General features: G+C 42.7%; 1 protein-coding gene across 1 annotated transcript; it reads right to left on the reverse strand.

Moving 5' to 3' along the window:
- Positions 1 to 22: 22 nt before the first annotated feature.
- Positions 23 to 27,444, reverse strand: LOC134449786 (uncharacterized). The gene is made up of 10 exons (XM_063199894.1): positions 26,944 to 27,444; positions 25,966 to 26,159; positions 23,355 to 23,505; positions 18,735 to 18,874; positions 7,584 to 7,722; positions 6,235 to 6,349; positions 5,277 to 5,357; positions 2,234 to 2,498; positions 1,595 to 1,909; positions 23 to 531 (listed from the first exon to the last, which is right to left on the reverse strand). The coding sequence occupies exons 2-10, from the start codon at positions 26,069 to 26,071 to the stop codon at positions 23 to 25; spliced, it is 1,821 nt and encodes a 606-aa protein (XP_063055964.1). The 5' UTR covers positions 26,072 to 26,159; positions 26,944 to 27,444.
- Positions 27,445 to 27,839: the final 395 nt, after the last annotated feature.

Raw genomic sequence — 27,839 nt, forward strand, 5'->3', positions numbered from 1 at the left:
CACTATTATTATTGTTCCATGTTTACTCATATAAATCGGCCGCTGTAATGAGTATGCCATTGCTAGCTGTATCTTCTAAATGTCTGTGGCCATTGGTTGTTTTCATTCTTCCTGGGCTATCCTCATGCTCTGGGTGTCTGCGTGTTTGGCCTGGATGTCCTGAGAGAGAGTGGCTGGGTGAGGGCCATAAGTCTTCAGACCCTCGTTTGAGTTGCAGACTGTGGTGGTCCAAGCCTCTGCCCACCTCTGTCCTGATGTGTGAGAGCTCCACTGTGACAGCACTGCCTCCTCTTGTACCTGCCAGCTCTATCCTGCGTGATAGTTCCTCCTTGTCAGTGTCAAAACCGCTCCTGTGAGATAGCTCCTCCTGCATTTGGGTGTGGAACCCTCTCCTGTGGTGAGATGATTCTAGCTCCTTAGTGACAAACCCTCTCCTGGCTGAGAGTTCTCTGAGAGAAACCACAGTCAAGGTGCTCCTGCTTCTTTCTCTCCAGCTGTGGTGATGAGAAAGGGCAATGGAGCTCTGCTTTCCTGTGACACACCAAAAGAAGAAGTGAGAGTGAAAGGCTTAAAAGCATGAAGGGATAGTTGAATGAATGGATGGCTGGATGGATGGATGGATGAAGGAATTAAGTGGATAAAGAGGTGAAAGTATTCATTTAGGCTAATGGATATATTAATGAAAGCATTCAATGAATGGATAGAGGATGGGTGAATGAACATACAGCTAAAACCAGGAATATGTGATATGGCACTGGACTGTAACTAATGACTCCAGGGTGCCCATCACTTCCTAAACAGCATAGGCAATATGCAACTTTGAGATAAGTTCATTGAGTTAATCTTGATGTGAGAGTGCAGACGACTCCAAAAAGGTTGTGGGCTTTGGCTGCATCGTCCTGAAATGACACTTGTAATATTGTACCAGTGTTTACATCGTCTCTTTGGCTGTGATCGTTTTTTATCTTTCACCTTTTCATTCAGCTCATTCATTGTCGTTTTTCACAAGCTTGTTTGGTGTAGGCCTATTTAAGTTTCATCTAGTTGTTGATTTGATAATCATTCTGAAGGATTCAATTCTGTTATTTCGGCTCTTTCATTTATTTGCCAAATATCATGCCTATATGAAACATGAAAGGGTTTACATTGTGTTCCCATGTTAACCATGTTCTTGCAATAGCTCCTTGTTTCTGTTTTTTTGGTGTCTTACCATCGGCGAAGCTGGTCTGCTCGTGTGGTGTTTTATGCCTTGCTATTGGAGTACTAAAACTAGGCATATTCCTTAAAGCATTACTGATGTTATTGCTATTTCTTAAACTATTAGACGGTGCATTGGTGTGCATTGGCTTTTGGTGTCTTCCTATTGGAGTACTAAGGCTATATCTATTACTATTACTATTACTATTACTATTACTATTACTATTACTATTACTATTACTATTACCAAATGTATTGAAGACTCTACATCAACTGGGGTGTCTGTGTTTTTGGTGTTTTACTATTGGAGTACTAGAACTACAGTATTACTTAACACTATTGCTATTGCTATTGCTAAAAGTATAGTAGGGTCTGCATGAACTGGCGCGTAGCCTACCGTTGGAGAAGCTGGTGGACCTGGCCGTGCTCTTCCTCTGGACCCTGTAGCGGAGGCCCAGCATGCGGTACACGTCCCGTCTGAACTCGCAGTTCATGAACTGGTAGATGAAGGGGTTCATGAAGGAGTGCGCTTTGGCAAACATGGTGGGGATGAGAGACACCTCTGGCGCCAAGCTGGACACGGCACGCACCACCTGCGGAGGGGTGACGCCCACACCGGAGGCAGGACCGGACCCGGGTACGAACGCGGCGGAGCCCCAAGCCGACCAGGGGCTGCCCATGTAGCCTGCAGTGGTGTTGCTGCCCCACACGCCTGCACAGTAAATAACAAACAGGGTGTCAATATTTAGCTTATGTACAGTACATATACTGTATAGCCAGGTAGCGTTTTTACACAATATGGTGGAATATACGCTGCAATTACTCTAACAGTGGAGTGAAAAGTCTTCGGGTGGCTAGAGTAATTTGAATTCTACAGCTCTCAACATTTACGCAATATTCAGTGGAATTAACTCTGAAAATGTTACACTGGCAGAAGGGGTAAAATGAACACTATTATTGGGAGTCGGACCAAATCTTATCTGAAACAGTTCATTTCAAGTCTTTAAGAGTCATATTACTGCTGGTATTTTTTTACTGTGTGCGGGTGGAGCTGTGGGGCTGAAGAGCAGGCTTTCCTCTGCAGTCCGGTTGAAGATGGAGAGGATGTTGACGGGCGCAAAGAGCCCGGTTGTGGTGTTGCCCACACCGCCACCGGCGATGATGCCCTCCCCTGGCAGAGGCAGCGCTGCGGGCATTGCGGCCACGTCGTACTCCTCCCTGGCGGTCAGGGCGGTGTAGAGGGACACCACGGCGTACGGCATCCAGGCCAGCAGGAAAGTGGAGCATACCACCAAGGCAATCTGCACAAAGGAGACGTGCACGTAGACATATTGGAAACATTTTGAAGGTCAGCATGCTGCAAGTACGTACAGTGAGCAGGGGCGAATTGACGCACAGGCTTGATATGGCTGAAGCCCTTGGGACCCCGGCCTGCCAGGGGACCCCTGATTGTCCAAAAGTTTTCAAAAAAGCAGAGTTGGGACAAGATGTCACATATATTAAAAAAAACCCTTGTTGAGTACAGTTTCACATCCTGCCAATACTCCTCTGCACAGTTGGCGCACATGTTATCCTTGATTCCTAGCTCGTATTTATGACACCATGTAATTTTGTTGCAAATGCTTGCCCTCCGTCTGGGGCCACTGCAACCTGTAGCCTAGGGCCCCCCGGTCATCTTAATCTGGCCCTGACAATGAGAAACTTGAATGTACAAGGAGAAGATCAGTGGGGTACACCACTGCAAACAGCATGTTTCCATTACAGCTAATTACTGTGACACATCAAAGACAGTGTAGGGCGTCCAGGACAGGAGGACGCCTTGAGCACACCACCGAGGCAATCTGCAAATGGTACAAAGTAAAGAATGCAGTGTTGACTCTTTACTTAGAAAGTCGATTGAACATCTTCTATATTGTATTTGGTCGCAGAGTACTCTCTGAGCGTTGGATATACGCTGCATGTTTACTGTGTAGAAGTGTCAGCATACAGCATGTGGAAGTGGAAGTGTCAGCATACAGCAAGTTTACTTTTTACTTTTTAATAAGTTCAGATATTTTAAGAGTCAAAATTATCTCCATTTCAAATAACATTTGGTCCCATTTAAAGTTAATGGAATGTGAAAAATTATTTAACACCGGTGGCACCTTCAAAGGAACAGTCCACCCTTTTTTGATTTTCACATATTTGGTGCAAATAATTTTCTTCTCAGTGTTTTCAGTACTCAGATTTGTTGGATCAGCATTATTAGCATAGCTTAGCATAATCACTGTAAGTAAATGGGCAGCATTAGCATCAAGCCGCTAATGCTGTCCATTTACTTCCAGTGATTATGCTAAGCTATGCTAATCATTATGATCCAATAAATCTGAGTACTGAAAACACTGAGAAGAAAATGATATGTACATTCATGCATAATGCTTGGAAATACTACAAATATGTGAAAATCAAAAAAAGGGTGGACTGTTCCTTTAACAGTATGGCCAGATATTTGCCTTGCTGTAGAGTTTAAATTATGCTGGCCATCTACAAAATTTTACACTGACTTTTGACGACACTGTTAGAGTAATTTAACTTTCCATAGTCTTGTAAATACTCTATTATCGGGAGTTATATAACTGTAATATAATGGAATATTAACACCCCATTTTTTTTTGTACGTGAAGGGACCATATACTGTATCTGTCTAGGGACTTAAGATGGAAATTAGCCTTCGAGGCTAGAATCCTGAACATTTGCATTTTGAATGCTATATCTAAATATATGCTGTCCCCTTTTCAGTGAATGCAATTTTAATTTTACTATGCATGAGATGGAAAGCATTTCACTCATCAGTGAGTCAACAAGACAGTTACTTGACAATCGCACTGGGGCCAGATGGTATCTTGGGTGGTCTATATTTTTCTTTCAGTGAATAAGTGAGTGGGGATGTGAAAAACCTACAGCATTTAAGCTATCACAACAGCAACACCGTGCTCTCCTGTGGTGCGCCTGAGGTGAAACATCAAATGCAAAAGAAGAAAGGCTTGCACGTAAGCAGTAGGAGACAGACGTTTCTGCTGTGCCTTCATCAGTATCTCAAACGAAATTCAAACAACAGCCACACAGAAGGTGTCAATCGCAGCTGCATGGCATGAACGTACGTCCCATTAAATTGGATTTGTACAGCATACTTATACTTAGAGTAGGCCTTTAGCAGAAGATTGTATCCAACTGAAATGAGTCATGACTTTACAAAAGGCATAAACCAGATTCAGGTGTGATAGGAGACAAGTGGAGACAGGGTTCAGACAAGTGGAGTACCTTTTCAGGAAATCTCTAGAAATTCATTTTTAAATAGTAGTAACTCTATCAAAAATACTCATGTACATTTTCTATATTTAATTTGTTGTACGTATCCGCATTGTCAAATACAACAACTCAGTCATTATTATACAAAATGCACTTACAGGGTTTTGCATCTGAACTCCTTGATAAAGACTGATGTTGGTGCTTAACCCATTGTGTCCTGGAGACACATATTCGCTGCATTCAGTTTCTTGAGATTTTAGCTGTTTTATTAAAAATGTGGGTAAATTAGAGCTGAATGAACAAATTCTAAGGCAAAACGAGGGTCCTAGCTTTTTAAATGAACTAATTTCATGTTTGTATGTGCTTTGGAGGCTGAGCTATTTATGATTTAATAGGAAGAGGACACCCTTTCCCAAAAAGGACTTAGGACAAAATGGGTTAATGTGCGCACTGATGGTTGCTTTGACCAGTTAAGATGTGGTCCTTGTTTGATGCCATAGTAGTGTAGTAGTACTATGGTCGTAAAATCTTTTCAACTACTATTATAACGCTCCGCTGGTGGAACAGTGTGCATTATGAAACTACGGCAGAAGTGTGTTTGCTGTACTATGGTCGATAAAAACAAGGGGGATTAATGAGAATGGCTTCAGGAAGGGAGTGCGAATTTTTTCAGCTTGAATGTGCTTGATGTGCTTCTTCATCTGTCTGTACTGTATGTAGTGTATGTGAATCACATGCTGTATCTGCAGCCCATGATATTGGTTCAGTGAATAAATGGAGGGAGACATTACCTTGGTGAGCTTCAGATCTTTGCTGATAAAGGTTTTGTTTGTTGATGAAATAGATGCCAGAGTGTGTCTTGAGCGATAAACCTAAAAAAAAAATTAAGTTGAATGAATTTAATCTGCAGATCCTAATCTAATCAGAGCTCAAAAAGGAGAAAGTCTTGGTGCGTGTGTAACTGTTGTATCTTTGACCGAGACAGCAAGTCTTTGTGATATATCAAGAGCCACGATATCCAAGGTAATGTCTGCATACCACCAAGAAGGATGAACCACATCCAACGGGATTAACTTTTGACGCAAGAGGAAGCTGTCTAAAGTGACAGGTGTTATTTTGTCCAACCCCTGTTGTGCTAAGTCTCACAGCAAGCATAGCCTCCTCCACCCCCTTCCTACAAACACCTGGAATCACCAAACAACTTTGCAGTCATCCTTTCCATCGACTTCAGCTCAGCCTTCAACACCATTCAACACCACCATGATCAAGTAACTCTGTCACCTCAACAGTCCCCTGGATCCACAACATCCTCACCAACTGACCACAGGCCATCAGGATAGGCACCGTCACTTCATCCACCATCATCATCACCAACACCAGAGCTCTGCAGCGCTGTTGTCTAGGAAGGCTGTTTCCCCTTCGACACCAATGACTGCACCAGTCCTTCTACCATCACTGCATATTTCAAGTAGTCCGACAATACTGCCATCCTAGGTCATCAACAATGACTCCATCGCGACCTATCAAGTATCCATAATTCATTTCACTCAGTGGTGCACAGAAAACTGTCTTGAACTGAACTGTCTGGAATGTGTACATAGTGTATGAATGTCATCGTCATGCTGTGTTTTGCCTTGTCTGAAAATGTCTGTATGAGTGTACATGTGCATATCATATCCTGGGCGGCCTTATACATAACAGTCACTGTTGTGCGCAAATGTTTGAAGACTGTTTTTAATGGTGTCTCACCATGTAAAATATGGACAGATAAGAGGTGACAATGATAAGTACGGGCACGCAGAAACACAGGCAGAGGATGAGCAGGATGTACGCTCTGTCGTTTAGAGACACCTTTATCCGCCACCTGCAGAGAGATAGAGAAAAACAAAATAAAAATCAAACAGAAAAGGCACTGTCAGTTCCAGTCCAGCCCTGGACACAATCAAAACAACACCTTGTGTAATACATTGCTATGTATTGTTCATAATGGGTGATCAAAGGCTCCCAATTCCCCAAACTGACAGGAGTGAATTGCTTTTCCCTCCTACAACAAAGTGTAATTTAGGTGCCCAGAGCGTGGCACTATCTCCACAAAAGCGCCGTGCTATAGGGGGGGTGACCAGGGCTCTTGGCCCAGGGCCTAGGGACCTCCCGTATTAGGGGTGGGGGCCCTATCTGGACCTTGGCAGACTGTATGGGGGGCCCTAGCAGAGTTTTGCCCTGGGCCCTGTGTGCTATTATTCCGCCACTAACACTGTATCTCAACACACTCTGTTCCCATGGGGCCATTGTTATGGCTGCTCCCTGCTCGCTCGTTTGACAGGGGGTTGAAGGTGGAAATTGAATGTCATTCATTGTGTGCTATGGTCATGGCTTCCCCCGTGTGTCAGACATGTGACAGGTTGAATGCAGAGATTTGGATGCCATTATGTGCTGCCGTGTGTTGACAGTGACAAGTCGGGGAATCACCTTCACTTCATCTCTGCCAATATTCATCTCTTGTGTGTCAGCACTTTGACTCTAAATGGTCTCTTCCATACCAAATATATGTTATCTTGAATTTTCAAGTAATAGACAATGGAATGGAGAACAGAAAGCAAGGTCACCACTTCTAAGCGATTAATGAGTGAAAACTGACTCTTTTAACGTTTTGAGATGTTCTTCAATGTTGCCATTTACCCACCTCCTTTGCCAAAATAATAAATGTAATATAGTACAATACATACAGTATTAGTGTAAAGGCCTATTGCTACAGGCCTATCAAATAGGTAGCTACTAAACTGGATTAAAACAACCATGTAGCACTGCAGATTAATGTTCCCATTATTAATACCTCTTTTCTTAAAACACACCCTTCACATGCCACCTTCATCTCAAAGGGTCTCTCACCAGTCGAATTGGCGATTAACTGTGATGATTTTTTTAATCGTTTAAAGTCGATTAATCGATTAATTGTTGACAACCCTAATACCTACTCACTCACTGATTGACTGACTCACTTACTTTCAATTGTACCTACTTACTTCTTACTTACTGTAATCCCTTATTGACTTATTGGTTCCTTCCTTCCTTCCTTATCTCCTCCCTTCCTTACTCACCAGTTGATGGTGCAGCTGGTTCCGAAGGGCTCGGGGCCGTAGCTGCCGAAGCCCAGAGCTGGCAGGGAGGCCCAGAAGAAGGTGTACACCCACAGCAGCAGCACCGCCATCGCTGTGTGCCGCCGCTCAATCCACTGGCCTTCTCAGAGCAGAGGTCAAGACAGATAGGGATAGGAGGAGGGACATGAGTGAAAGAAAGAAAGAAAGAAAGAAAGAAAGAAAGAAAGAAGGAAAGAAAGAAGAACAAATGTGTTATTATTAAGCAGTGGATGCTGTGCTGAAGCTGTTGGTAGATGTTTTCATTGAGAGCTACATACTACATAACATGCATTCTATCACGGCCCTGGCCTTCTATCATGGACCACCATGGTACTTTGTATATACTGTAAAACTCCACAGCTTTTCAAAGACTTTTCAAAGACATTTTGTTCCTCAACATTTGTTCTTCATCAGTTGTCAAGGTGGTGTAACAGAGTTATGTCAAAGGTCAGACAAAGTGAATGGAGGTGATTGGAGATTGTGACCATTGATGGAGCATTACATCAGCTCAAAATGGGTAGCAATCTGACTTCAGGCATTCAGTCTGATTCAAAGGAGTGGTCAATGCGACTTCTAGTTGTCTTTATATCTATGACAACTAATAATAATGTCACCTGGTGGTGCTGTGGTGCAACGCACTATTACACCTGACCACATTCGGACACCATTGCCCACAGGGACCAGGGTTCAAATCCAGCCTGGGTTACTTCCCAAACCCTCCTCTCTCTCTCTCGCCCACTTTTCTTCTCTGTGTAGTTGTGATAAAGACAAAAGCCCAACTTTTACTAAAAAGAAAAAAGAAAACCATGACATGGATGACTTTGACCTTTGTGACCTTCAACCTTTGCAGAGAGTATTAAACCTCAGACTATTCACACAGCACTTTTCAGTGTTTTTGAAACAAGTCTCCACGTAACACAATGGAGTAGCCATGCCGTGGTTGTCCTACTAATCACTAAGCCTACAACAGCTATTCGCTCTCTTTCAATGCACTTGTTTACAGGAAAGAAAATCCATAAGCAACTAAATGACGTTTCTCGACCAATAACAAATGGCTGTCTGCTGCCAATCCATTGTGGCATTTCAGGATGAATGAGCGCTTTCATCTTTCCAGACGGTGAGGGGAGATGTGATTGAAGCGATGGGAGCAGCATGGGGATTGAACTAGCGCTGTCAGTGATGGAATAATTTCATACTTGTGGAGACGAGTGAAAACTGTAATAAAATACCACTGCGTGTTGCGCTGCAAGTGCACCGGCAGACTAATGAAGTGTCATTGAATGTGACACAGAGCAGAAGCTTACACGTATAGCGACCGCAACATTGCATTCCTGTCAGTGAGGCCCCTATACACTGTACTGTGCCCCACTGGGTGGCCGGCTAGGGAGAAATTGCACTACAACTGTCAATGAAGTTCTAATCGAGTGGAACTGAGAAGAATTTAAATTGAATAGGTGAACAGAAAGATTGTCTGATGATGCCTAGTGCAGAACTGACAAAAAATGTAAGGTGCATGCACATCCCAAAAAGACAAATTGCCGGGGGTGCAGAATTTAAAATAACGCAATGTGTGACAGCTGGGACACCTGACAAAGATTTTACAGGTCGAAACGTTGTGCCATTATTTCACACATTCAATCACGACAAGGGAGCTTTTGCCACCAGCATCAATCACGACAAGGGAGCTTTTGCCACCAGCATCAAGCCCTGGCAACGGCGACAAAATGCAATCACCAATGGAATCACAACCTTCCCGGAACGACGAAACACCATCTCCATCTCCCAGACTGAGATTTCCAGCAACTATGGCGAGACTACTCCCCTTTGCCAGATCTACCTTTTCTACCCCCAGACATTCCTACCAAGCCTCCTATGCGGATATTTCTCAAGGTCAACCTCATTATACCCCAAAATCTGAAAGAATACTTCCATCCACGACTGCACCCAAAAAAGGCAGAGCCCCACCACCACCTGTCTGTGCTCTGGAGTACAATAGTATCAGTGATGATGACCTTGTTGAAAGCACAGTCTGATATCAACTGGGTCCCTACCCACATAGTAACAGTGGTTTTGAAAATAAGCAGATAAGGGGACCCGTGGACAATCTTATTCCAGTTCTAATAACCAAGCGAAGCCTCTTGAGGACACGTAGGCCTATACATTACCCCAAGAGGGCAAACATGGAATATCTCAGTGCTGTCCCAAAAAAACTCACTCAGAATACCACAGTGGAAATGCCTCAAATGCTCAATGTTAAATTAGCTTTACAGAATGCCAGGTCTCTAAGGAACAAGCCTTTTATTGTCAATGAGTTTATCTGTACCCACAACCTTGATTTTTTATTTTTAACTGAAACATGGCTGGAAAAATCCACTAGTTCTATCACACTTATAGAAGCAACCCCGCCACACTTTCATTTCATTAGTACAGAAAGGCAGAATAAACAGGGAGGGGGGATAGCAATTATTTTCAAGGCACTGTTTCAATGTCAAAAGACAGCACTAGGTGAATTTTCATCTTTTGAATACTTAGCTGCAGTTCTAAAATGTTCTTCCGACATACTGTTATTAACTATCTACAGACCTCCAAGACTTTCTGCACCACTCTTCTTAGAGGAATTTGGTGAGCTGTTGTCGAATGTTTGTGTGGACTATGAAAGCCTTTTTATAACAGGCGACTTCAATTTTCACGTGAACGACTTAGAGAATGTCTATGCTAAGGAATTTTTAAGTCTTATTGACATTTTTAGCCTTACACAGCATGTAACAGGACCAACACACAACCAAGGTCACACTCTAGACCTAATAATAACAAAAGGCCTCAATGCTTGTGCTAGTGTCAAAGACTATGGCTTTTCTGACCATTACTGCATTTTTTCTGATGTTTCTATGTACCCTCATGTTCAAAGGGAATCTGTTACAGTCAAAAAACGTATAATCAACTGTGAGACAGCCTCACTCTTTCAGCAAGCACTTTCAGAGATCCAAAGTCAAACTTCAGAGAATGCTGATGATCTCATGGTTAATTTTAATGCAAGGATGACCCATATTATGGATGTTATTGCCCCCGAAAAAATCAAAACAGTGGGACATAAAAAAGCCCCTTGGAGAATGAATCCCACAGTTATATTGCTAAAGCAAGAATGCAGGAGGGCTGAAAGACAGTGGCGTAAATCCAAACTTGAAGTCCACTACCAAATCTATAAACACACACTCTCGAAATACAACCAAGAAATTTCTAAAGCTAGACAATCTTTTTTCTCTGACATAATTAACAGAAATATTAATAATGCACGCGTCCTGTTTGGCACTGTGGAAAAGCTAGCAAGGCCCCCAAATCAAATGCCCTCTGAGTTCCTCTCAGTCAGCAAATGCAATGAGTTTGCATCCTTTTTCAAAGGTAAGATTGAAAAAATACGTACAAACATACTCACACATGTGCAACCGACCCAAGATTCGGACCAACTTGTTACGGTGAAGTTAAATCCTAACCTCATGAGAAATTTTAATTTAGTTGATGTGGACATTCTTAATAGAACGGTACAAAGTCTTAGCTCCTCTACATCTGACTTAGATATTCTACCAACAGCCTTCTTCAAATCCATCTTCCACCTAATATCACCAGATGTACTTCAGATCATCAACACCTCACTACAAACAGGCATATTCCCAGGCTGTCTGAAAGAAGCAGTTGTGAAACCCTTACTGAAAAAGAACAACCTGGATGCACTGGTACTAAACAACTATAGGCCCATATCCAATCTACCATTTATGGGTAAAATAATAGAGAAAATTGTTTTTAACCAATTAACTGCCTTTTTAATGTCTAATAGCTATTTTGATAAGTTTCAATCTGGTTTCCGTGCCTACCACAGCACTGAAACAGCTCTTATCAAAGTTATGAATGACATAAGATTGAATTCTGATGCTGGCAAATCATCCGTCTTGGTACTTCTTGATTTAAGTGCTGCTTTCGACACAGTTAATCATTCTATTCTACTACATAGACTGGAACACTGGGTTGGCTTTACGGGCATAGTGATGGACTGGTTAAAATCGTACTTACAACAAAGAAGTTTTTTTGTCGCCATTGGAAGACATACTTCATCACCAACGTCTCTGGATTGTGGGGTCCCCCAGGGCTCCATTCTGGGACCACTATTGTTCAATCTGTATATGTTGCCACTGGGACACATTATCGAGAATAACTCCATAAATTACCATAGCTATGCGGATGATACCCAGCTCTACTTATCTATGTCCCCCAATGACTACACCCCCCTTGAATCACTCTATCATTGCATGGACCAAATTAACAAATGGATGTCTCACAATTTCCTCCAGCTGAACACAGAAAAAACTGAAGTAATTATATTTGGGAAAAGAGAGGAGAGACAAAAGATTGCTACTATCCTTGAAACGAAGGGACTGAAACCAAGGGAAACAGTTAAAAATCTTGGGGTCCTCATTGACAGTGACCTAAATTTCAACAGTCACATGAAAGCTATTACTAAGTCTGCATTTTATCACATAAAAAACGTCTCTAAATTTAGGGGCCTGATGTCTAAACATGATCTGGAGAAGCTAATACATGCCTTCATTTCTAGTAAAGTCGATTACTGTAACAGTCTGTTTACTGGCCTCCCAAATAAGACCATTAAACAGCTTCAACTGGTACAAAATGCAGCTGCAAGGGTTCTTACAAAGACAAGGAAGTTTGACCACATTACTCCAATTTTAAGATCGCTGCATTGGCTCCCAGTAAGCTACAGAATTGATTTTAAGGCAATGCTACTTGTATTTAAATCATTAAATGGAATGGGACCCACATATCTACTGGATATGTTTCAGCTGTATGCACCGACCAGGTCACTTAGGTCAACGGAGAAGAATTTACTGGTGATTCCAAAAGTCAAAACAAAGTGTGGAGAGGCAGCCTTTAGCTTCTATGCTTCAAAGCTTTGGAACCAGCTTCCAGATGACGTAAAAAATGCACCCACTATTGATAGTTTTAAATCTAGACTCAAGACAAAGCTGTTCTCAGATGCTTTCTTAAATTATTGAATGAAAAGACGGTAAAATAAGAGAAGACAAAACCCTGACAATTCTAGACCCTATCAGGTAAACAGAAAAAAGGAGGCCAGACTCCTCTGTCGTCGAACAGTTAAAATCTGAAGACTGCGTATGTTTTTCAATGTTTTATGTTTTTTTATGTTTTATTTTATTATTATTTTTACCTTATGTTTTATCTTATTATTAAATGTTTTTTTGACTCTAATTCATTTCCCTGTTTTCCTTTCATTTACGATTGTTAACTTTGTGAAGCACATTGAGTTGCACCTGTGTATGAAATGCGCTATATAAATAAACTTGCCTTGCCTTGCCTTGCCTTGCCTTTTGCGTTGTGCCTTCCTTTTGCGTTGTGCCTGTGGTTCCTTCTCTTTTTTACCCCTTAGAGTGCAGGACTCTCTCTACAAAACTCGGACAGCCTTGTAATCTCCCAGCAGGAATCCTTGCTCTTCAGGCCTCCACAGTTATACAGAATAACCACTCACTCCTGATTGCACCCTCCGGCCTCCAATCATGCAAAATCGCACAGGTGTATACTTGCATGATATGAATCAAAGACAATGGATAGATGTAGATTAATGGAGAGAGAGAGAAAGATAGAAAGATAGATAGATAGATAGATAGATAGATAGATAGATAGATAGATAGAGAGAGAGAGAGAGAGAGAGAGAGAGAGAGAGAGAGAGAGAGAGAGAGAGAGAGAGAGAGAGGGAGGCTACAAACTTGGTCAGCCCTGTCATCTCCCATAGCTCCAGGTGACCTCTGTCATCATTAGTGACTCCACACCCCTTGATTATCAGCTCTCCACAGCCATAGCCTACTATACCAGCACTTCTCAACTTCTTTTGAACAAATGCCCCCTCGTCAAAAGCCTGCCAATGCCCCCCTTATTAAAAATATATATTTTTTAAATCCTTAGAGCCCCCGATCAGAAACACTTGCCATACAGAAGAACCCACTCCCACTCCCACTCACTCCTGATTGCTCCGCCCTCCACCCTCCAATCATACAAACGCTAAAGGTGATAATAACTTGCATGACATGAATGACAACGAATCCAATAGATAAGGTGGATGTAGACTAATGGAGAGAGAGGGAAGGGGAAGAAAGAGAGAGTGGGAGAGAGACAGACAAACAGAGAGAGAGAGAGAGAGAGAGAGAGAGAGAGAGAGAGAGAGAGAGAGACACAGAGAGACAGACAGAGAGAGAGAGAGACACAGAGAGAGAGAGAGACAGACAAAGAGAGAGAGAGAGACAAAGAGAGAGAGAGAGAGAGAGAGAGAGAGAGAGAGAGAGAGAGAGAGAGAGAGAGAGACAGAGATTTTATGGTTGACAGCCTGTTATAATGGCATGGCAGGGGACAGAAGAAGCAATGGGAGCAGTAGCCAATCAGAAGCTGGGAAATGCACCACCAGAGCTTCTCTCCAGGGAATCTGATCTGTGGACACGAGGACAAGAAGCCAGAACCACCTGCCATCTACAGTTGTATGTTTCATAACGCTATACCAGTGGTTCTCAAGCATTTTTGAACAAACACCCCCTGGACCTCAAAAGGCTACCAACTCCCCCTCTGACCTCATCATAAGCCACCCCCCCCCCAATCCATTAGTATTAAAGAATAAAATAGATTAATGCCCCCATATTTTTTAACTGATCACCCACCCCACCCCATTTCATTAAAGTGGAAATGAAGCACTGACAACTATTATCATTTTTTGGCGGCTTATTTATTTTCATAAACGAATGGATGTTCATTGAACTGCACTTTTAAGTAGTTTTGCTGAAAAATGACATGTTATTACCGAGTTTCGCCACAAGGGCGCAGCCATGTTCGCCGCCTACGTAACGCGAATGGTAGAACTTGGTGGCTAATGTAGCCTTCCATTCACTTAACGTTAGCGTGTGCTAACTACAGCGCTAACTGACTCTAATCGTGGCAGTAAAATTGAAGAAGGACGAGGGGTTCATTTTACATTGTCCCTGGGTTTTCTATGTTATATACCTACTATCAGATGAAAGAGAAATGTCAAGTGTCATTATCACTTTGTGTCAAAAAGCCTTTGCTACGAGCATGGTGGGATAGCTGCAGCCATCCACCCATTGCATCCACCATAGGACAGGAGTCAGGACTGGGGCTGCTCGATCTCATAGGTTTGTAGTGACAGACCGTCACCAATAACGTCTTTTTCCTGCATTGTTGGACGCTAATCTGAAAGCCCATGTCTTTAAGTTGGCTATGTGGTTCAATTCAGTAATAGAAAATAACTTGCAAAATTGGCGGAAGTTTGGAAAGCTTTGTGAAGGGAAGGGACGCAGCCTGTGTGTGTGGCTATCCCATCCCCTCTCTCGTCTCGCTCTCGGAGTTGGAGGAGCTTTGGGGATTTGAAGTTGATGCCACGGGAAATGACACGTTAAACTATCATGGCCTACATTAAGTTATGGCATGCTTAAAGTAGCTGCATCTATTGTAGTAAATTATTATGTTATTGAAGTCGCGGATGCATCCTCAAACTGGCTGGAATAGCGTTGTTGCCTTGGATTATTGTTGACTGGATAACACCAACGTGGGCACGGAGATGTCAAAGTAGCCTAATTCAGGTGCTTGGAAAATGTTGGCGAAATCATCGGAAGATGAAGGTAGGGAACTGCAACATTGCACGACATCGCATGAATAGTGATCATGTTGGCTCAATACCAAAATGTGTTAGCGACTTGTCACCTTAGCAAAAAAAAAAAGCTGCTTGTTTACCTGTGGTTCATGTGATGGGATGTCTTGTCTGCCTTCATGCCTCATATTTGTTCTGTCCCACCCAAACACGTATTCTTGCTTCATTTGGGTTAAGCAAATAAGCTCATAATCAGCCACGCAAGTCCCAAATGTTTAATTCACTACTATCATAACAGCATTAGAATAGGAGACTACCATTCGCGTGACGTCACCCGCTGTTGGCTGGAAACGTTAACAGAAACGTTACGTCTTTGTGCTTTATTTTTTTATTAACGGCTTAAATTTCAGACTTCAAAAATATATATATATTTGCTGGCTTATCTTACTGGTGTTATAGACCCCTATATTAGGTCACTGCTTCATTTCCACTTTAAAGTCCCTCCAAGGGCTCCCTAACGCCCACTAGTGCTCCCATTGAGAAACACAAACCTATTGGTTGAGCTTAACCTCCATTCCATCAGCCAAGCCCCCTCATTAAAGATGCATTTTACTCTTTTATGTGCATTTCTACAAGGGAGCATCTGTTCTTTGCTGATGCTTTGAAGTAAGATGTTTAGCATGCTTTCAATGAACTCTGATCTCCAGAGAAAAAGACTACAAAGGTTCTGTACATAAGTACAGTATAGTCTGGGCCGTTGCTGTGACAGCTTTAGCCTGGGCCCGAGGCAAAAACTTCTGAAAGGTAGGCAATGTAATGGGCCCCCTTAGCCTGGGCCTGGAACAACTGATCCATTTGCTCGTTTCAGAGAATTTGTCTTCCATATAGGCTGGCAGCAGGGGCAACAACACATCACAGTAGATTATGCTCTAAAAAACTCAAAATCCTAATTTACGTGACATGTGAAATGACTTGCAACTGCTTGAAAACTGCCGGAAAGATCATCTATTCCTCTAGGACAGGGGTTACTGAAGGTGTGCGTTGTAGTGTGTAGTGTAGTCTATAAAAATCCCAAGTGTTGAGGATCAAGAAATGGTGCCATTCACAAATATGTTCATTTTCATGAATATTTACCACTACCTATGACTTTAATGGAATCTGCATTTGTATGTGTATGAAAGGTGGTCCAACCTACATATTGCTGTGACATCTCTTGAACTATGTTGAATTACCACTGCATTTTGGTTTACTGTGTACTTTATTACAAACCCCAACTCCGGTGAAGTTGGGACGTTTGGTAAACAGTGAATAAAATCAAAATGCTATCATTTTCAAAACATTCAATCTATTCATTAGATGGAGAATAGTGAAAAGACAACATATTAAGTGTTAAAACCGAGAAAAAATATTGTTTTGGGGGACATATGTACTCATTTCTAATTTGATAAATCCAACACGTCTCAAATAAGTTGGGACGGGGATCAGTGAAATTTAGTAAACATCCAAATAAGATAAAACAACAAAGAAGAACATTTCAAAATGAATTGTACTGACGGTCAATATAGGTGTCCAGGTATAAGATCATCACAGAGAGGCTGAGTCACTCAGAATTAAAGATGCAAAGGGAATAATTACCATAGTTATTACAAACATTTTTGAATTCCCTTTGATTTACCACGATTGAGTGTATATAAGACATATTTTTGTTACTAAAATCATTGTATAGGTTCATGACATCATGAAATATATATTGGCTGTAGTCTCACTCTAATTCCTGGAGTGCTAGAGCTATTGAAAATTGACCATATTAAGAATGCTTAATGCGTGCAAATGATACAGGGGTGTAACATTCTCCTAAGCACCTGAGCTCACTTGAAATAAACCCAGAAGACATGGGAAACTGTCCTTTGCTTACAGAAGTCAGCAGAAGTTGTAGAAGTCCATTCTTTTTGACAATAATAGAGCATTGCACATCCTGTGCTACAGTGAAAATGGACCATCCAACTTGTGTTAGTGCTAACTTCAAAAGTCAGCCTCCATTATGGCATGGGGGTGCAGTAGTGCATTGGTTAAGATGTCTTAACTCATCTGTAGAGTTAAATACAGTGCCAAATGGTATAAATGGGTTTTAAACAGCATGAAAAGCCACTCATGCATTATATTTTGAAGGGAGATCTTCGATTACTGCCACATAGTAAGGTCAAATTGCATTCTCTACTATGTTTTAACAGTTTGGCTCCAACATAAGGACCAGCAGGTGATAAAATGGTGGGCTTTTGGTCAAGACCTGTCACACTGTAAGCACTACAGAAAGGAAAACATTGCAAAACATGACAAGGAATACACCCACCATTTAAGCTGGTGAAATCATGTCCAAGATAGGAATTAACACTGTTTTTTATATAAAATCATCTCATCGGTTAATGTATTTAACTGTTAAGTGTTGTCTTTTGTTTTGTTTTTAGTCTTCCTCGACATTTGCTGCAATTTATTGTCCCCGTCCCAACTCTTTTGAGACGTGTTGGATTTATCAAATTAGAAATGAGTACATATGTTCCCCAAAACAATATTTTTTCTCTGTTTTAACACTTAATATGTTGTCTTTTCACTATTCTCCATCTAATGAATAGATTGAATGTTTTGAAAATGATAGCATTTTGATTTTATTCACTGTTTACCAAACGTCCCAACTTCACCGGATCAACCATGCAAGACTTTAGTGGAGTGAAGGGAAGTGAAGGGAAATCTCACACCTTGGACCTCCTTTATACTGTGCAGCCTTTTACGTGAACATAAAAGAACAATATGGGGAAGACATGACAGTTACACTATCCTACATCCTGGTGCCTTAATCAGACCCTGGTGACGTCCACCCACCAACACACACATACGCACGCGCACACACACAACCATGCATGCAGGCATACACTTGTGCACACATGCACACTCACTCACACACTCGGATGCACACACACACATGCACACATGCATTTCGCACGCACGCGCACGCATGCACGCACGCACGCACGCACGCACGCACGCACGCACGCACTTCTAAGGGCATACTTCTGAACTAACAAGTTCAAAAATAGATGAAGTGCCATCTGCATTTTGACAGGGAGTACTCAATTTCTGAACTTTCTCCCTGAAGAGGTGTCATGCATAGCGTCATATAGTTGGTTAGGGTGGTACCGTATTGGAGGCAACAGACTTTTGAAGCAGCAGAAGTGTGTGTGTGTGTGTGTGCGCGTGCGTGTGCGTGTGCGTGTGTGTGTGCGTGTGTGCGTGAGTGCGTGCGTGCGCTTGTGTTATAGGTGAGTAGAGCTAATGCGGGTGAAAGAGATGAGGCAGAAGGTGGACACAAGGGTGCACTAGTGTGTGTGTGCGTGTGGGTGTGCGTGTGCGCGTGCACGTGCGTGTCATAGCAGGCTGTGTACCGTATCGGAGGCTGCAGATCTTGAAGCATCGGTCCAGGGAGATGAGGCAGGTGGTGAGCATGGAGCCGATTCCGAAGACGAAGCCCTGGATGCCATAGAGCATGCAGCCAGCCTCACCAAACACCCAGCCGTGGGAGATACTGCAGATGGCACACAAACACAAACACAAACATAAACACAAACATACTGTATACACACACAGGCAAGCAAACACTTACACGCAAACACACACACGCACGCACGCACGCACGCACACACGCACACACGCACACGCACGCACACGCACACGCACACACGCACACGCACACGCGCACACGCGCACACGCACACACGCACACACACACACACACACGAACAGTAAATGAGCCAATTGTAGTCTTTGGGGTTTTTTTTTACATAAAAATGTCACATGGCTCAATGGCACACTAAGATTTACAGTAGTACACAAGAGCCTCCTCACTGCCCTTTAGACTTATCTTATGTTTGAGGAGAAAAAAAGAAACCCTATCTCTTTCTCTCACCACAAAATCAGCACTAAAGGCTCACAATGAAAAGCATTTGTGAGATACGGAGCTACAAAGTAAATTGCGCCTTTCATCTCCCTGGAAGTGGACTGCCATTGACTGCGTCATTGGACTGATGGAGGTGGACTGTCATTGACTGTGTCACTATCTCTCAAATGAACTACAGAGGGATGCAGCCAGCCCCCTCTGCATGTGTTCAGTCTGGTTATGATCCCTGGAGGGTGGCAAAGGGAATGGTTGCATTGTATTGAAAGGTTCACATGTCAGCCCTATTTAGTAGTTTATTTCCAGAATTCATGCTGCCCATTCACAAATGTTAACTTTTTCATGAATAATTACCACCACCATCAAATTCTAAGTATTCATGTATTATTCATTGTATTCATGTATTATTCATTCATGTAGTATTCATTATTATGACTGGGAAAATGGTACTTTTCTTTTTTTAAGATATTTTTTTGGTCTTTTACGACTTTATTGATGATAGGACAGTTTGAGAGGTGGACAGGAAGCGAATGGGGAGAGAGATGGGGAGGGGTCGGCAAAGGACACGGGCCGTGAATCGAACCCAGGTTGACCACATGGCAGGCGAGTACCCTACCGGTTGGCCACGGCAGGGCTGGAGAAATTGTACTTTTCATACATGAAAAGAGGGATCTTCTCCATGCCTGCCATTTTGAATTTCCAGAAATAGACATTTTAGCTGCAAAACATTATTTGGTCATACTAATAAATATGAGTTAATTACTTAGTAAATATTCATGAAAAGATCAAATTTGGCAATAGGCAGCTCAGTTTGAATGAGCGACATAGTTGCAATACCTACTCGGCCCACCATCCTACACAGTGCAATACCTACTCGGCCCACCATCCTACACAGTGCAATACCTACTCGGCCCACCATCCTACACAGTGCAATACCTACTCGGCCCACCATCCTACACAGTGCAATACCTACTCGGTCCACCATCCTACACAGTGCAATACCTACTCGGTCCACCATCCTACACAGTGCAATACCTACTCGGCCCACCATCCTACACAGTGCAATACCTACTCGGTCCACCATCCTACACAGTGCAATACCTACTCGGCCCACCATCCTACACAGTGCAATACCTACTCGGCCCACCATCCTACACAGTGCAATACCTACTCGGCCCACCATCCTACTCAGTGCAATTCTTGGAATAATAAAATGACTCCGAATTTACTGTGTAGAGGTTCACAATGTTTTCCGATATTGTGCAGTTGTTACCAGTCATTCACATGCGTCATAGGCCTTCCTCTGCACATGAGAATCTGTGTTAACTTTAAAAAGTGTGGGTAACACTTTTGAATAACGCTGGTTTAAAAAGCTTAATTAACGCATTTAACATTTATTAACAACCTCATTATAAACAAAACATTTTCAAATGTTTGTGAATGACTAAGAAACTACCCATGGCTCACAGAGGAGTGGGAATCACCTGCTACGCGTAGAGTTCTTTATCCAGAGCTGTTTTGCTCTTTGGAGGACAAACTTCCAGGACTGATTCGTCTGTGCTGTGTCTGCTGCGTTAAGATAGTATTTCTAACTCATGTACAACCATTATTTTAACGTGTACCAAAGAATGATAAGATGGCGGCAGCCAGATGAGAATGGCTCAAAGAATCACATTATTCCTGATATCAGCTCAGCCTGATAACAGCTCAGCTGACTCTCAGCAATCAGATTAGTCTGTCTGTGCTTGAAGCATTCATTGGTGATGTGCAGACTGAACAACAGAATAATACAACAAAGGGAGTTTTGTATGCCGAAACTTAGTACAGAGGGGACTAGGGAGTTGTGAGGTTGTGGACCATTGGCTGCATTAATATACTGAATATTATTCCAATATTAGCCAATACTCTATGGTCTATGGACCCATTGATTCAATTGATTTAGGGACTGTTCGTTATTTATTTTTGGGGTCGCCGGAAGATGTCCACCTTTGATCGTCAAATTTTGCATGACCCTCCCCTAACGAGCTTCAAAACTTTGATGACCCTCCCCGCGACGCCGTCAAAAAAATGCATGACCCTCCCCTATGGAGAAGTAGTAAATAGCCCTATTCTACCTTATTTTTTATTTTTTTGACAAACGTTGATTGACCAACGCTGCTGCTAGCTTACTGGATGTTATTGTAGGCGCCCTCTTGAAAACTATAGTAGTCTACTTCACGAACGCGGGGGCATTTCATACATTTATAATTTGATTTAGCTTATGATAACTTATGATAGCTCTTCGACACAACAGAACACAACGGGGTATGAATCTGTGATCAATTTTAGCTAAATGGAGAAGCGTTTCTGAGGCTATGTTACATCAAAGCATACAAACAAGGTAGGAATGCTTTTTTCTAATAAATGTGCCAAACATTTTTGGATGACCCTCCCCTAGCCAGCTTAAAAGAAATTGATGACCCTCCCCTCAGCAATGAAAAAAATGACGTGACCCTCCCCTATTTTCTTCCGGTGACCCCGAAAATAAATAACGAACAGTCCCTTAGGGGTTGTGGGTTGTTGGTGTACATGTTGACGCACATATATTTCCTCAACACAATTCACACATCAGTTCTTCCCACACAAACGTCAAAATTTTCTAGAATGTTCATAGAACATGGTGGCTCAATGAGCTAAGACATCATCCAATTACGCCGGTGACGGGTTCGATTATGACCCAAGGTCCTTTTATTGTAGGGTTTTTACAATTAAAAGTGATACATGAAAAATGACATTGTAACCACGGTCATTGACATGTCCCCCAATATGTAATGGCTCCTTTATACATTGTGGCAGTAAGTGGTACATGAGAAAAAAATATATGATTAGGGAAAATGGTGGAACTTTGGAACTTTGCTGCTTACAGGGGACCCCTAGTGGCATGGGGCTCTAAGCCAGTGTTTCTCAACCAGGGTGCCGCAGGCCCCCCTCAGGGGTGCCGCGGAAACGTGGCTGATAAATAAATTATGTAATTTATTACATATTTGTCTAAATTAATAAAGTATTGCTTTGTCAGTGGAGTCTTTCATCGGCCATTTACACACAATAAAGTAAATTTAGGTCGCCCCGGTAAGCTGCAACTTCGAACGTAGGTTGTGTGACGTCTCCATATGTGTTACTTTTCTAAGCTTTTGTGGTATCCGATGCGATGCCATGTTACAGCTAATTGCTTTGGGGTGCCTTGAAATTTTTCAGTAATTGAAAGGGTGCCTCGCCTAAAAAAAGGTTGAGAAACACTGCTCTAAGCCATCGCATAGCTCGCTTATGCCTCAGGTCAAACCTGATACTTGTTATGATGTAAGCCACATTATGTATGATGTAAGTCACACTTATTGTGATGTAAGCCACATCATCAGAAACACCCACTGAACTGCACCATGCATAGGGTAATAGAACATTCTCCATCACCATCTAGTTTTGTAGTATATACACATAGGCAGATAATTGCCTGCCTCCAAAATGACCTTATTTTACCTGTCCAAGTCAACCAGGTGGTCGTTCAACCAGCCAATCACCTGACTGAATTGGACAGATAAAACCAAGTGATTTCGAATCACTTGATTGTAACTAACTCATTTTGTCCATCACTGCTCACCAGACCTGTCTAGCACTGCACAGCTCTGCCACCTCTACTCACTGGTATGGGACAGCTGTGCACTGTTCATCAGTTATCAGAGATTTATAAAGTAGACGTATTATTTTGGATGTAAATACAACACTAATAGCATTACATTACATTTTTGCAACCATGCAATGTCATGTTTGGTGTTGTAATTACATAACAGTAATTTTGGTCTAGATTCGCCACTGGTGGCGGAGCACAGAGCTCTGTGGAACGGCGCAGGTCTGGCGAGAGCTAGGCAAACAAGCATCCTGCATCAGCACAGTCTCATAAGCCTGGCGTCATTTTTCAAAACCGTTCGACCTGCGGCAATATCCCACACCGAATGCAGCCACAAATTTAGATGCCAAGTGCACACTCTTGACGTCAAATAATGCAACCTGGTCAACAAGTCCAAAAGTGAGGCCTGATTCTGTTTTGCCACTTCAGAGGTGAAGTGTCCGGTCTCACCTGGAGATGATAAAACAGGGCGCCCCCAGCAGGCTGTAGCCAAAATCGCAGACGGCCAGGTTGATGGTCATGACTTCATGGGGCCGCAGCTTCTTGCGCTTGCGGGCCAGCACCAGCAGAACCAGGCTGTTGCCAGCTATCGACGCCATGCCTGAAGGAAGGGCCAAAAGAGAAGGCATGAGGTATCGCCACAGCTAATGGGGATCCAGCAAAGAAACAAATAAACAAATGAGGCACAGCTATCAACATGCCATCTGACTGTGGACAGTGAACAGCATGGCTGGACTGGAGCCTAAAACCGGCCTGGGCATTTTTGGCATGCACCAGCCCCTCACAGAGCCAGTTTTTTATGCATGATATTATAATTGGCTCAGTCTACATTAAAGATGCACCACTGGGTTGCCCATCTTTGAAGGGCCAGTCTGGGGTCCGTTTCTCGAAAGCGTCTTTGCTAACGACGGTAGCAACGTCCTTTGTAAGAGCGACTCAACTCTCTCTCTCGACAGCGACGCTCACCACTAAATCCAAGGGAATGGTGTTACGTCTTAAGACGGTCTTAAGACGGTTAGCAACGACAAGAATCGAGAAACGGACCCCTGTAAGGGGGGGCAACACAACAACAACAACAACAACAAAATCAACAGCATTGGCAATGGCTCCCAAGGACTGCCGTCCCACCGGGGAAATGCCCTGTATTCCAGATTACCAGTCCAGCCTCGGTGGAGAGAATAGCCTGGGATTTACCATGCTGTCTCATGCGCTCATTCCGATCTGAAGGACAGCATGGCAATCCTGGCTGAAATCTCCGCCTTAGTTTGGGATCACAATGACAAAACGGGGAGTGAGGGCAAGGCATAATCAGTAGGCAAACAGAAGCTTATAGTTTGTGTACAGATCCCCCATGTCAACACCAGATACGAAACAGCACACTACTTCTAATAATCATAGTAGCACACATGTGGCAATAGTGTCAAGAGCCTAATTCATCAACAACCGACAGAAAATTGCCTTTGGGCCTTAATACCTTTGACCGGTGGAGGAGAATGAATTTCAAATTCCACCCATTCTTGCCCATCTACTATCTGTCCAATCTTCTCCACATTGCTACCCTCTCTCACTCCCTCTGATCCCCTCTGGTGGAATGGAAGAGTTATACAAGAGTCCTGAGTTAAGTCATATAAGACTTTTGAACAGTACTCCAAATTGTACATATCAAGTTCAAGTTCAGTTTATTTTGTCCCCGAGGGGAAATTGGGTTTATAGCAGGTATTTAAAATCAGTCAGGACAGACAACAAATAGACTAATAAAAAACAACGTAAGGGACCACAGGTCAACACAGCACAATGACATAAGACTGGGACCAATACACAGAATAAAAAAAATAAATAAATAAATAAATAAAATAAAACTATTACTGTGGCCATTGGCACTGAACAGATGTGCGAGCTCTACGGACTACACACACATTCAATCTCATCACTGATTGGTCATCTCATCAGCTTCCTGCTTCTCCCTCTCTCTCCCTCCAATACTCCTCCTCCTCATTGTCCCCTCTGGCCGCTTCAGTGCTATGGGGAGTAGAGCATCCAGTCACTCTGCCCCAAACCAAAATCCACCATGGTAAATCTTAGTAGTCATGTTTTTGGAGCATGGTTCAGCACGTTTTGTTTGTACTATGGTTCAATCACGGTTTGAGTATGGTTTAACTATAAAATGAATACTACTTATTTTAATTATTCATTAAATTATACTTAGCTGCAACTTTTTTAATCCAACGCACATACTGGTGACAGTCCTTGGAGCAATGTGGGATTAGGTGCTTTGCTCAAGGGCACTTCAGCCATGGATGGAGGTGTAGGGAGAGGTAAAGGTGGGATTCGAACCTATAACTCTGTGATCTTCAGTTGTGTTTTTTTGGGTAACCATGAAACCCACAATTAACCATGGTTTTTTGGGCATGTTGTGATCATGGTTATATCATGGTACAAACCATGCTGAAAAAAAACCCGTGAAAACCATGAATAGCCATGATCCATGGTCATGGACCATGTTTTTTATGGTTACCTAAAAAATCATGGATAAGTCATAGTAATAACAAATACAGAATGTTCCTGAAATGGAACATTAAGCCCGTTTATATGCACATCAATAAACCGTTTATAATCAGGTTTTTAGAGTAACCGGTTTATTCATATTAACTAAATAAACAGTTTATTAAAAAAAAACGGTTCATTGTAGTTATCAGTTTACGAGAAAGCCGATTCACACAGGTTTTTCTCAAGACATGTAGACACCTTAAACAGGTTATTATCGGGTTATTGACATTCTAAAACGACAAGTAGCCAATCACAAGTCTTGAATTCCAATTTCGTGTCACACACTTGAGTGGAGCAACTGGCAGACTGCATGTCAACAACAATTAACAGTTTACTCCAATAACCTATTTATTCCAATAACCCGATTATTGTGGTAATGGAAACGGGCTCACTGAGACAAGATGGTGCCCCAGAACAACTTAACATTTGTCATTCAAGACAAGCATGCCTGAGTGACGTATCCAGGGTGATGGTGAGGCAGTGAGTCCCACAAGTGTCGGCATGTGGTTCTTACCTGTGAGAATGAGAAAGGCAGCCACACACAGATCTGTGGAAACAGACAGATGAGAGCGGAAGGCTGGAGGGATGGAGGAATGGAGGGATAGGGGCTGAGTCCACATCTCCACCAGGCTCAGGGATAAATGACTGATAGATGGAGGGGGAAAATATACTCTTCCTGAGGGAAAGGAAAGAAGAAGGGTGGTGTCTCTGGAAGGACATGGTGAGTGTGAGATGGAGAGACAAGAGAAATGAGAAGTGAAATTTCAAGTGGGTGTTAAAATAATTAAATAACATGAGCTATACATCACTTTACTATCAAAGTAAAGCATAGCACAACATGTGCGAGTTATGTGTCTGGGGGACATTTTATTTTCTTTTGAACTTAATTTGAAATTAGATTCACCTCAGCTGCCAAATGAGAAGATTCATCCAAAATTGCTTTGGGCAATAAAATAAAAACATCAACATATCAGGAATGCATTTGCATGAAGAAATAATTAATGAAACACATGCTTATTCAGTCTCAGAATAAATGGCAGTCAACAAATCAACAGTCAATTTCAAGTAATTAAGTAGAAAGTGTGTACGATCAGAAGCATGTCTATTAGGGACCAGGAATTCTGTGGATCCTTTCAAAGAGGTACAAGAACACAGCCGCTTGTGAAACACTCTGGGTAAAACAGAAACTCATTCCCTATACAAACAACACTTAACACACACCATGCAATATCCAAATGCAAATTAATGTGAAAAGTGATTTAAAAAAAACATGAACGTGTTTCAACAGTTGCCCATGCTACAAACCTCAGCATCTCACCTTTCTCTCAGACGCCTCTCTGTCTCTCTCTCTCTCTCTCTCTCTCTCTGACTGACACACACACACACACACACACACACACACACACACACACACACACACACACACACACACACACACACACACACACACACACACGTATAGTCCCCTACTAAAAAAAAAACAGTCTCTCACCTTCTCTTCTGACTCACATGCACACGCTGATTCCTCCACTCCTGGTGCCGTGTTGCTTGCTGCGTTAGAGCATCTTCCCCGGTACGGTACGCTGATCTATCAGAGATAGAGGTAGCTCACCTCGCTGCACTTGTGTTTCACCATTGAATCTCCAGTGGGGGAAAAAAAACAAAAAACAATATATATATATAAAAAAAGAAAAAAGACAATAAAAGACCACAATAGCAACCGTGCGCTGCCTACTCCAAAACGTTCAATCCCTCTATTGTCCGTCCCTCTTGACAGAGCAATCTGGTGTGGAACAAGCAACATCCGGAAAGGAGAATTAATCCCTAACTCAAGTGCCTAACCACCAGCTGACCATTCTCCCACCCACCTCTTCTCTCTCTCTCTCTCTCTCTCTCTCTCTCTCTCTCTCTCTCTCTCTCTCTCTCTCTCTCTCTCTCTCTCCACCCCACAGCTCCCTGTCTCCTCCTGTTACTCTCCCTGTCTCCTGTTTTAACTTTCTTTCAAAAGACCCCAAGCTCCTCCGACGGAGCTTTGCAAGCCTGGTCTCTCTCTCTCTCTGTATCTTGCACTCCTCTTCTCTCTCTCTCCTTTCCCCCGCTCTCTCCCGCTCAGCTCTCTCTGTCTTCTCCTGCTGTTCCTGTCCTTTGAAAAACCCCTGCTCCCTCCTCCCCTCCTCTCTCTCTCTTTTCACCCCGGTGCTCTCTAGCTCTCTCTGTCTCCTCCTGCTGCACTCCCTATCTTTTAAAGACCCCCAGCCTCCCTCCTTCCCTCCTCTCTTCCTCTGCTCTGTAGCTCTCCCTGTCTCCTCCTGATCTTCATGTCTTTTAAAGCTAGCTCCTATAGCTGCTCCAACTGAAATCTGCAAGCCCACTCTCTCTCTGTACGTT

Source organism: Engraulis encrasicolus, chromosome 5, assembly GCF_034702125.1.
Source record: "Engraulis encrasicolus isolate BLACKSEA-1 chromosome 5, IST_EnEncr_1.0, whole genome shotgun sequence".
Taxonomy (NCBI): domain Eukaryota; kingdom Metazoa; phylum Chordata; class Actinopteri; order Clupeiformes; family Engraulidae; genus Engraulis; species Engraulis encrasicolus.